Below are 12,842 nucleotides of genomic sequence, written 5' to 3' on the forward strand. Positions count from 1 at the left end.
CGCCCCTGGTAGCTGAGCGGCCGGAGGAAACGGAAGGAGGCGCTAGCTATGGAGGGGAACCGGGATGAGGCGGAGAAATGTGTCGAGATCGCCCGGGAGGCCCTGAACGCCGGCAACCGCGAGAAGGCCCAGCGCTTCCTGCAGAAGGCCGAGAAGCTCTACCCACTGCCCTCGGCCCGCGGTGAGACCCGGCGTCCCTTCCCTCCCGGCCAGGTCCCCAGACCCCGGCGTCGCCGCCCCGCTCCCACCCTCGCCCCTGTTGGGAGCTCACAGGGCCCCGGGCTTGCCTGAGCCGGCCGCGGGTCCCCGGGAGGAGCTGCCCGACACACCCCCGCCCAGCCCCCGCCCAGGCCTCGGGATGGGCTGCCCGAGACTTCTCTGCGCCTGCCGGCCCGCCGGCTCCCGGTTCCGCGGTCGTGCGTGTCCAGCTCTCGTTTTCCCCGGAGGAGCTTGTCTGGTCGCGGCTTACCACCGTGGGGCTTTATATCTGGGTGTTTGATGATGTGGCCCCTCCCTCCGTATTCTCACCCCCTAGATGAGGTCTAAGCCCCTGTTGAAGTGGGAGGGAACTTTAGTGGTTCATTTCAGGTTCCACCATCTCCGGGTTCTGTAGAAAATTGTTCCAAAGCAAACATCGAATACCTGAGATGACATTGCTTTTCCCTGGAAAAGAGAGTTCCTTTGGAAGAGAGGAGCACACATTTGGCGACAATGATCAAGAGTCAGTGATGATTTGCTAAATAGTATCTCTTTTGATAGCACCATAATTATCGAAAAATTAAGAAAATCTTTAAGGAGTAGGGTACTGGATTTCCTTTAGTTGAATTCACCTTGTTTTTTGTCCTACTCTCTAGGCTTCAAAGTAATAATAGTCAGTATTTATTGAGCACTCCCAAAGTGTCAAGAGTTGTGTTGAATGTTTTATATGACTTATTTATTCTTCAGAACAATGCTTTGTAGAGGTATGGGATTCATTTGACCAGGTATACCCATATCGAAATAGACTTTTGGATGAATGAAAGAACGAATGAATGAAAATGCCTTACCCAAGGTCACACAACAATTAGTAGCAAGTCAGACAAGTAGGTGGAGCTTTCAGACTCTAAAAGTCCTGTAACCATTGCACTGTATTGCCTTGTCTGAAGGATACAGTTTCACTTGAGATTCAAGTTATTTTCGGGTTAAGAAGATAATTACTGATAAATTCATAACATGGGTGACATGTTTTGTTGTTTTTTAAACCTTTTTTCTGCTTTGTTGAAGACCTTGTGCTATTTGTTTTTCTATCCTTTCCATTACGCCATCTCAGGTATACTTGAGAGGACAGGAAAAGGAAGTGAAAGAAAACAAAGGAGTTCATACTTTTTAAAAATTATGGCAAAAAACATAAAATTTACCATCCTAACCATTTTTAAGTGTACAGTTTAGTAGTGTTAAGTACGAGGAGGGATCCCAAAAAAGCCCAGAATTATCTTTTGGAGGGTGGGCCCCTTGTAGTACAGGCTTCCTTCTCCGGGTGAGTATTCTAGGAACCCATGGCCATTAGTGTACCAGCTAGCATTGTTGTGAGAGACTGTGTTAGGTTTCAGTGGTTTTCTTTTTGGAGATTCTTTGGACGCATTTGCCCATTTCATGATAGGTGATTTACGAGCTTACCTGCCCACACTGCGCTGAACGTTCAGCAGTTTTTGACCAGAAATGGCATGACCCCCATGCCCCACCCTCCCTATTCACCTGACCTTGCACAGAGCAGCCTTTTTGTTTGTTTGTCTCTTTGGATAAAATAGTCCTCGGAGGAAAATGTTTTGCTGATGTCAAAGAGATGAAACAAAAAACGACAGAAGCACTAAAAGGCATCCAAATTGAGGCGTTCAAAAACTGTTTTGAGTAGTGAAAAAAGCATCTTGGTAAATATATTGTATCAAATGAAGAGTACTTTGACAGTGACTGAAGTTTAGACATGTGAGCATAAATATGCTATTTTTTATAAATGCATTCCATTTTGGGGGGCTCCCCCCATTATTTCACATTCTGAAGCAAGGGATCTTCACAACTTTTTCATCCCACAACACTGAAACTCTGTACCAGTGAAACAACTCCCTATTTTCATTCTGCTTTCTGTTTCTATGCATTGGACTACTTTATAGATATTGCATAGAAGTAGAAACATATAGTATCTGTCTTTGTATGACTGGCTTAATTCATTTAGCATAATAATCTCCAGTTTATGCCATACTGTAGCATGTGACAGGATTTCCTTTTTTAAAATGCTGAATAATAGTCCATGTGTATATATACATACCACATTTTGTTTATTCTTTCATCTATCAGTAGACATTTGGGTTCCTTCAACTTCTTGGCTATTGTGAATAATGCTACTCTGAACAAGGGTGTGCAAAGCTCCTGCTTTCAATTCTTTTAGATACCCAGAAGTGAGATTGCTAAGTCATATGGTAATTCTATTTTTAATTTTTGAGGAATCTCTGTACTGTTTTTCATAGCAGCGGCACCAATTTACATTTCCATAAACAATGTACAGGGGTTACACTTTCTCAGCATCCTTGTGGACACTTTTCTGTTTTTTGTTTTGATAGTAGCCAGTCTAGTGTGTGAGAGATGATACTGTGGTTTTGATTAACATTTCTCTGATGATTGGTGATGTTGAGCATCTCTTCATATGTTATATGTCATCTTTGCAGAAATGTCCATTCAAATCCTTGTGGACAGGATGGCTCACACCTGTAATCCCAGCACTTTGGGAGGCTGAGGTGGGAGGATCACTTGAGACTAGGAGTTTGAGACTAGCCTGGGCAACATAGTAAGACCTTGTCTCTACAAATAAAAAAATTAGGTGTGGTGGAACACACCTATAATCCCAGCTACTTGAAAGACTGGAGGTAAGACAATTGCCTGAACCCAGGAGGTTGAGGCTGTGGTGAGCTGAGCCATGCACCACTACACTCCAGCCTGCTCGAGAGTGAGACCCCAACTCAAAAAAAAACCACACACACCAAAGAACCCCCAGGTATTTGTTTTTTATTAACCCCTTATCAGATATATGACTTGCAAATATTTTCTCCCATTCTGTAGGTTGCCTTTTCACTTTGTTGATTATGTCATTGATGCACAGAAGTTTTTAGGTTTGTTGTAGTGTCATTTATCTATTTTCATTGTTGCTTATGCTTTTGCTGTCATGTTCAACAGGTCATTGCCAGGAGTTAATTATTTTTTAATCCTCTCCTACTGGATGAATACAGGATTTCATTTTGTTATTATCTAGTTCTAAAGGGACAGTTTTAACCTTAAGTGATAGGCAGTCTAGACAGAATTTGGCTTTTGAAACCTGGCTCCCCACCTACTAGCTTGTAATCTTGTTCTTGGGCAAGGTAGAGAATCTTTCTAGTCTTTGGCTTTTTAATCTGTAAAATGGAGACAGTGGGTTAATGCAGGTAAAGCATTTAACAGCACTCAATTTTTGTATCATCTCCATTTAACAAGTGTGAGGCTTTAAGAATTCTTAAAACCCACCCAAATTTACAAGTCTGCCCTGCTTCTGTCATGCTTGACTCCATCTACTAAAGGATACTGTAAGACAGGGGTCCTCAAACTACGGCCCGCGGCCACATGCGGCCCACCGAGGACATTTATCCGGCCCACCAGGTTTTCTTGCCGCTGCTGCCCGTCCTGCCTAGCAGCCGACTTGTCCCGGCCCTCAGTGCGCATGTGTGGAATGTGCGTCGCACTCTCCGACTCCCCTCCTTCTCTCTGTCTCTCCCCTCCTCCTCTCAGTCTCCGGTGAGATCGGATGAGTTTCAGAGCCTGCTGCTGCCTGAGCACCGAACAAGTTAGGATTTTTTTTTTTTTTAAGTTAGGAGGTCTATTTTTTTTTTAATTTTGCAGTTAGTAGGGCCTTTTTTTTTTTTTTGCGGTTAAGGGGGGCCTTTTTTTTCCTGAAGTTAGGAGGTCTATGTTTTTTTTTTTTTTGCAGATAGGGGGCGCCTTTTTTTTTTTTTTTTGAAGTTAGGAGAGCCTTTTTTTTCTGAAGTTAGGAGAGCCTTTTTTTTTTGAAGTTAGGAGAGCCTTTTTTTTTTTTGAAGTTGGTTAGTTGGTTGGGGATGGTTTCTAGGGGGGTTGCATCACAGTGATAACGCAAATAGCGCTCAGTGCTAATGCAAATGGTTTTTTAAATTATAGTCCGCCCCCCAACGATCTGAGGGACAGTGAACTGGCCCCCTGTTTTAAAAGTTTGAGGACCCCTGCTATAAGATATCAAAGCACGTGTACGTATGTAGCTATCTCTCTCCTAGATTAATAACTCCTTAGAGGTCAGGAACTCTAAGAGAGAAAGAAGATACACCTTCCTAAGGTAGGGGAGGGTGCCAAGACCAGGAAACATGGTGACTGTAGTCAAACCACAGCTTAGCAAAGCAATGGCCTGGACCTATATTTATTGATATAAAATGATATTTGTTTTTAATGAGCTGAACATACATTGCTTTTATAATCACATAAATAACAGCTACTTTTAGTTTGTGAGTAGGAGACGAAAAAAATCCATTGTTTTTCCAATTATGTGTTCTGATATTAGCTTCAGTTAATGATGGATGTATAATGGCTATGCAATGGAAATGTGAAATAAAACATATCTCAGTTCTTCACTTTTAGATTTCCAAATAAACATTTTTAATACAATGTTAATTTTTTTCACTGGTCTTAGTATGGAATATACTTAATTAAATGCAGATTATGTTTAAACTCCAAGTAAAGTAGTAAGTGTGGAAGGTAAATGCATAAAATAAGATTGGATAGTTTCAAAACCAAAAGTAAACCAGGCATGGTGGCTCACACCTGTAATATCAGCAGTTTGGGAGGCAGAGGTGAGGGGATTGCCTAAGCCCAGGGTTCGAGACCAGCCTGGGCAACTTGGCGAAACCTCATCTCTACAAGAAATAAAAAAATTAGCCAGCATGATGGCGCATTCCTTTAGTTCCAACTACTTGGAAGACTGAGGTGGAAGGATCACCTGAGCCCAGCAGGTCAAGGTTGCAGCAGCTGTGAGTGTGCCACTGCACTCCAGGCTGGGTGACATAGTGAGACTCTGACTCAGAAAAAAAGTAAATGTACTCTAATTTCTAAGTGCTATACCAAGTAGTGTTTATAATACTGCACATTATTGTAAAAGAGATCCCTCCATGTGTTAGCTAAGGCATTTAGTAAATCAGAAAAATCAAATGTGTTCTAAATTCTGGCAGTAGTTAGGCTGAATTATTGTCTTCTTACACATTGGTTCCAGTGATTATTAATACTAGAAACCTTGATTCTATTTTTAAGATTATAAAACTAGATTTTTGAGGCCTAGAAGTAGTATAACTTGTCTACATTCTCACTTGATGGAGCCAGAATAGTTAATGTGAGCTCATGTACAAACACAGGTATTATTAGGCAGAGTTTCTGCACATCAAATTGTATAGACATTTTCAGTGTCATAATAACTGCTGAAAATCCAAAACAACTATATGAATCTGCCTTAGCAATATCTAAAATCTAGCTATTAACATGGAAGATGTCCAGAAGAACAATGGGAGGACATATTTGTGCTAAGAATTAAAGGGGGAACGTACAGATAACTTCTAATTAGCATGCATAGGTTTTTTGTGGACCCTAGTAAATGATAACATATATAACCACTTTCATATCTGGCTCCACAATTTTTTTTTGAAGGAGGGAGGAATGAGGTCTCACTATGTTGCCTCAACTGGTCTTGAAATCTTGGGCTCATGCAGTCCTCTTATCTCAGCCTTCCAAAGTGCTTGGATTACAAACGTGAGCGACTGTGCCTGGTCTGGTTTCACCATTTTTAAAAAGTAGTTTTTTCATTTATTTGCTGAAATAATCTTTATGAGCACTTCCCCCTCTACCCGTCTTATGGTTATGCAGTGGTGCAGTTCATATCGGAAAAGCGTGATAAATGCTTGATTGCTTTTACCAGTTTCCAAGAAAAGCAGCTAGCTGGTTCCCTTTCATTCTCCAAAAAGCAGCAAATTGTTATTTCTTTTAGGTTTTTGGCCAATGAGAGCCCCTTGATATTAATTAGTTCCTGAATCCTATAGGCACATCTTTGCTCTTTGGTATAACAGAATGTTTCAGGCACCCCTTGTACATTTTCTGTGCTAGACATGAAATGAATAATGTCTCTAGTAAGTCTGGTTTCTTTTAGTGCAAAATGGTGTTTCAGCATCACTATCTGAGCACTAGGGATGCTGTGGCCACTATATTGTTTACTGTTTCTGGGCTTTTTCATTATTGAGAACTATGCTATGTTTTTTTCTTTGATGATGAAACAACCTAGACGTTTATACTGTTACTTCCAATTCAAGTTAAGCACTTCAGGGTTTTTGCTTAAACTTTTCTACTTATATTTCTATCTCCTTTTCTTCTTAGTGGGAATTGTGGTTCTCAAAGACATGAGAAATTGTAGAACAGGTCATGATTACTTATTTGCTTCGTGCTGTATTATGTACACAATAGTTACGGAGTAATATCAGTACAACCCCACCAATGTAATTACTGAAAACAGCTACATTTTCTCTGTATATACAGGCAGCACTCTGTATCCATGGGTTCCATATTTTCAGATTCAACCAATTATGAAATGAAGTAGTCAGGGAAGAAAAACAATAAAAAATAACAATATAATAGTAAAAACGAATAGAAATAAAACCAATGCAGTATAATAACTATTTACATGGCATTTACATTGTATTGGGTATCACAAGTAATTTAGAGACGATTTAAAGTATATGGGGAGATGTACATAAGTTCTGTGGAATGGGCTTGAGCATCTGTAGATTTTGGTATTCTTGGGAGGTCCTAGAACCAATCCTCTGTAGATATCTAGGGATGACTGTACTCTTCCCATTCTTCCATTTTAAAAAAAATTTTGAAATAATTTCAAAATTATAGAAAAGTTTCAAGAATAATACAAACTTATACAAGTACAAAAATCATTCAAACTTAATTCAAAGAATAACATAACTCCTACATGCATTTCATTCACTTATTTGTTATAAATTTTACTACCTTTGCTTTATCATGCCCTTCCTCTCTCCATTCCTGCTACCTCTTTCTCTGTGTCTTTCTCTCTGTCCAAACACAGACACACACAACACACACACACACACACACACACACACACACACACACACACACACACAATTTATTCTTTTTTTTTAGTTGGGGTCTAGAGTGTGTGTCTGGACTCAGGTGATCATTTTGTGTCAGCCTCCCAAGGAGATGGAAATACAGGTGCATGCCACCATACCCAAATAATTTTTTGATATTTTGTAGAGATATGGTCTTTCTATGTTGCCTTGACTGCTCTCAAATTCCTGGGCTAAAATAATCCTCCTACCTTGGCCTCCCAAAGTGCTAGGATTATAGGCGTGAGCAACCACACCTGGCCAATTTATTCTTTTTCTATTGTTTTTTTTTTTTTTTCCTGAACGAATTAAGAGTAGTTGTAGACGTGATGTCCCATTATCTCTATATAATTCAATGTATTTTCTGAGATAAGAATACTCTCTTACATAACCAAAGTATTACCATCAAATTTATACAATTAATGCTTTTACCTTATTCAAGTTTTGCCTATTTTCTCAATTATGGCCCTTGTGGCAAAAAGGGTACATGTTTCATTTATTTGGCATAATGTTTTATTCTCTAGACATTGGTTTTTTTTTTTTCTTTATTGACTTTGGTATTTGTGATGAGTATAGGCCAATTATTTTACCAGATTTTTCGCAGTTTGGATTTACTGGTATTTTGTCATAGAATACTGTATAAGTGATATTGTCTGTTCTTAGTGTAACATTGTCAGGAAATATATGATGTTGATTTGATCCTTTCTGGTGAGGTTACTTTGATCATTTAGTTACATTGGTGATTGCCAGGTTTGTCCCTATAAAGTTACTCTTTTTCTCTTTGTAATTAATACATATTTTGTGGGTAAATACTTTAAAAATGTGTATTTACACAGTTTTGCCTGTTTCTCAACAAACTTTTGCCATCTTCTTGTAACATCCATTGATGATTCTTTCCTGAATAAATTTCTGATAGTTGCCAAATGGTAGTTTTCTAATTCCATCATTCCATCATTCCTCTTATGTTTATTAGTTGGCATTCAACCTTATTTATCTATATGGATTCATGGGTTCCTATTTAATCTGTCACAGTCATCATTTATTTTGGTACTCAGATTTAGTCATGTGGGTCTCCCTTCAAGCTGGCTCGTGAGTCTTTTTGATATGTTCTCATCATTCTTTTAATTTCTTACATACAAAAAATGTCTCGTATTTCACTTTGCTCTAGGAATCAGCTGTTTCTCCAAGAACTACTGATTCTTTTTAGTGGACAGTGGTATTTAGAAACTAGATATAGACACTAAATAAGCACATTCCTTATAGAAGTGTCATTACTTCTGGTCTTCTCAGTAGACAGAGCTAGAAAATATATGTATGCATGAATGCGTGTAATATATGTATGTGTGTATATTTGTGTGTTAATATGTGTTTGTATGTGGGCATACAAACATCTATGGTAATTTGATCTACATAAATTTTGATATTTGTGAGATACATACACATCCAGTATATTCACACACTTCCATTTTAAGTCAAATACCATAGGGTTTATTTTAGCCTTCTCAATTTTCATATTTGTAATCATGTTCCCTGATAAAGAGAATGTGGCTCTCACTTATTTGTTCATTTTCCGTTTTTTGTAATGAATTGCATCCTTGACCCCCATTGGTACAGACCCTATTGACTCAGCCATTTTTTTGGCTATGACTGTCTTTTTGGTCTCAATCAGCTTCCTTGGTTCAGGCCTCACAGGCCCTGCCGGCCCCAAATGCCAAAAGGGAGCAAAGGGAAGTTCAATAATTTTTCTATTATTGAAAGACAGAGAAAGCCCACCATTTTAAAAATATTTGAACTGGGTCTACAGTGTCAGAACATACTGTCATTGCATCATCATTATTCTTAGTTCTACAGGTAACTAACTATACATTTAATGCTTACTACCAGTTCTTATGTCAATGTATATGCTACTGTTTTGGATTCCTGAAGCTCATTTTCTAGTAGATTCATAGGAGGGGCTTGTGGGAACTAAGTTCCCTAAGTTCTAGAATGTTGAAAACAGTTAAATCTGTGGCCTTCCTTATTGCTTGAAGTTAGTTTGGTGGATACAAAGTCCTTTGCTCACTTTTTTCCCCCCTTGGTTATCTATGTTACTTCATTGTTTTGTGCAAGTGTTACTGATTAGCAAAGTCTGATGACTGTCTAATTTTCTTTCCTTTATAAGTCATTTGCTCTTTTTGCCTAGATACTCAGTTAATTTTACTAGAATATGTCTTGGTGTTGGTCATTTTAGGGCAGTATTAGGTATGATTTGACCTTTATCATATATGTTTAGATGTTTTTATTTTTATGTTAGAAAACTTTGTTATATTTGTTCTATTCCCTTGCTTTATTTTTCTTCAGGACTCCTATTGTGTATATGTTGGATCTTCTTTAACTATCTTTATTTTGCCATTTTCTCTTGAATTTTTTTGTCTCTTTTCTATATTCTCTTTCTCTTACGCCATTATCTGTTGTGTTTATGTATCTTTGTTTTTTCTCGTTTAGTCTTTTAAAATTGATCTTGAAAAATTTTGTATTCTTTCTTGAGTTTTAGCTCTTAAAATCTTGATAATTTCTGAGGTTATAATTCTGATACCTGTTGTTCTTTTATATCATGTTTCATTTCTTAAAGTCTTTTCAGCTTTTTTTAGGTAGTATGTTACAGTATTCCTCTGTTTTGTTGCTATTTGTGGTGTGTATTCATTGTCTTCACAGATTTATATTATATTTATTCTCTTTTTTCTTATAATAATTTTGTATCAGTTTTTGTCATTATCTTTTACTCATTTTTATGTAATATTAACTTAGCCTTTTAAAACATACAGAGATCCTTCTCCTGTTTTTGTGTAATGTTTAAGAATATGTCACCTTGCTATATGAGATCTCATTCCTTTCTCTTTCCCTACTTTTATTTGGAGTTTCTCTTCTTTTTTTCTATTTTCTCTGTCCTTTTCAGTTTGGGCCCTTTCCCCAGCAGTTTCTCCTTGGTGTGGCTTTATTCTGAAAGAAAGCTTTGATTCATTTTGAGAGTTTGTAGTGACCAGAGTGTTCTGTGCTCTTAAGGCCTTATTGTGGACCCTTACACTCATGTGCCATTTTAGTGGCCAAAATTCATTCCTTTTTACATACTTTTCTCAGTCTTGCCTACTGTGCTTCATAAAGAGTCCCTATTTTTATTTTATTTTATTTTTATTGTTGTCTGTAAGCTGGCAAATGCCCAATTATTATATTCTGCTTAATCTTACACAGATGCTAATACCCACACAGGTCTTGTAGTGGTTGGTGCTTTGTCCCTACCTTCTTGTATTTGGGGATTTTGTACATGCAGTGTTTTCTGATTTTATGATGGAATTCAGAGAGACTTAAAAAATATATTTTTTTAAATCAAGGGTCTCACTCTGTTGCCTAGGTTGGATGCAGTGGCACAATCAAAGCTCACCACAGTCTTAACCTCCTGGGCTCAGGTGATCCTTTTGCCCTGGCCTCCAGAACAGTGGGGACTATAGGTAGGCACTATCATGCCCATCTAATTGTTTAACTTCTTTTGTAGAGGTGAAGTCTTGCTATTTCTTGGGCTTTAGTAATCCTCCTGGCTGAGACATAAAATTTAAGATGCTGTCACAGAATTCCCACAAAATGTTTCATGTTTTAATGTTGTGAAGCAATACCCCTGAAACCATGCTGGTTTCCATTGTGATTACATTAAATACTGATAAACTACAGTTGAAAATTGACATATATTTCTTATGAATAACTGATGGATTACTACCTAAGTGCCTTTGTGCCATCAACAACTAGATTATTATAAAAACTGAATTTCTTATGTTCTTTGATGACCTTTTAAATGTATTAGCTGGTGAAAAGGTACAGTGGATAGAAGTTCTCTTGTACAAATAAAATGTAAATAATAAACATCTATATGTTTGCAAATTTGCCAGCAGTCCTGCTGGGACTTTATTTTATTATTATTAATTAATTTTTTTTGAGTTGGAGTCTCACTCTGTCGCCCAGACTGGAGTGCAGTGGCCGCTCCCGGCTACCGCAGCCTCAACCTGCTGGGCTCCAGCGATCCTTCCGCCTCAGCCTTCCAAGTAGCTGGAACTACAGGCACGCGCTACCACACCTGGCTAATTTTTTGATTTTTACTGTAGACATGAAGTCTCACCAAGTTGCCCAGGTGCGTCTCATACCCACGGGTTCAGGCAGTCCGCTCACTTCGGCCTCCCAAAGCGCGGAATTACAGGCTGAGTCACCGAGCCCGGCCTTATTTTATTTTTGAGTTGGCGTCTCACTCCGTCACCCAGGCTGGAGTGCAGTGGCACGCTCACGGCCACCCCAGTGTCCACCTGCTGGGCTCTGGTGATCCTTCTGCCTCAGTCTTCCAAGTAGCCAGAACTACAGGCGCGCGCTACCACGTCCAGCTAATTTTTTATTTATTGTAAAGACGAAGTCTCACGAAGTTGTCTGGGCAGGTCTTGAACCCACGGGCTCAGGCGGTCCACTCACCTAGGCCTCCTAAAGTGCTGAGATTATAGGCTGAGCCACCGAGCCCAGTTGGGAATACACACACACACACACACACACACACACACACACACACACACACACATCAGCTTTATTGAGTTTCAATTCACATACCATACCATTTCCTCATTTAAAGTATACCATTTGGTGGGTTTTTAGTGTATTCAGAATTGTACAACTGTTACAACTATCAATTTTAGAATATTTCCTCAGGTCAAAAAGACACCCCATACTCATTAGCAGTCATTCCTCATTTCTCTTTAATTCTACCCCCACCTCTACTCCTGCCTTTGGCAAGGACTCATCTACTTTCTATCTCTGTAGATTTGCCTATTCAGCACATTTTATATAAATGGAACCATATAGCAGGGGGTGCCAAAAAATGTATACACATTTTAAGCACTGTTATCTATGTATTATTTTTAGTTCTTTGTAATCAGAAGTGTCTGGAAACTGATTGTAACCACTTTGAGCACCACTTGTTTTTGTTTTGTTTTTTTTTTTGAGTTGAAGTCTCACTCTGTCGCCCAGACTGGAGTGCAGTGGCCGCTCCCGGCCACCGCAGCCTCGACCTGCTGGGCTCCGGCGATCCTTCCACCTCAGCCTTCCGAGTAGCCGGAATTACAGGCATGCGCTACCACGCCCGGCTGATTTTTTGATTTACTGTATAGATGAGGTCTCGCTGCCCAGGCGGGTCTCGAACCTGTGGGCTCAGGCAATCCACTCACCTCAGCCTCCCAAAGGCGCGGGATTACAGGCTGAGCCACCGAACCCGGCTGAGCACCACTTGTAAACATGACTTGTATTCATATTTTGTTATTGTTATATATTGAATATTACAATTTTAATAGTTTTCCTTTCTTAAAATGTGTATTTGTTTTCTTTGCACACTGTAGTATGTCTTTTGTGACTGGCCTCTTGCACTTAGCATAATGTTTTCAAGGTCTATCTGTATTGTAGCATATATCAGACTTCATTTATTTTTATTTTTGAAAATACTTCATTTCCTGGGTGTATCACATTTTGTTCATTCATTTACCAGTTGATAGATATTTGGCTTTTTCCACTTTTTTGTCATTATGAATAATGCTGCTATTAACATTTGTGAATCTTTTTTTTTTTTTTTTTTTTTTTTTTTTT

At 38.9% G+C, this 12,842-nt stretch overlaps 1 protein-coding gene across 3 annotated transcripts in view; it reads left to right on the plus strand.

Moving 5' to 3' along the window:
* DNAJB14 (DnaJ heat shock protein family (Hsp40) member B14) overlaps positions 1-12,842 on the plus strand; it is a 45,378-nt gene continuing 32,536 nt past the window's right edge. For 2 of the 3 annotated variants that reach the window (XR_002481725.1, XM_008053924.1), the window contains exon 1: positions 1-181. Coding sequence is in view for 2 of the 3 variants with exons in the window: in XM_008053924.1 (XP_008052115.1) it covers positions 49-181 (133 nt within the window). In the remaining variant the exon portion in view is untranslated. The remainder of the gene's footprint in view (positions 182-12,842) is intronic. The other variant, XM_008053925.2, reaches the window with a different exon arrangement.

This window comes from Carlito syrichta, unplaced genomic scaffold, assembly GCF_000164805.1.
Source record: "Carlito syrichta isolate Samal-C Ts95f unplaced genomic scaffold, Tarsius_syrichta-2.0.1 Scaffold288870, whole genome shotgun sequence".
NCBI lineage: Eukaryota > Metazoa > Chordata > Mammalia > Primates > Tarsiidae > Carlito > Carlito syrichta.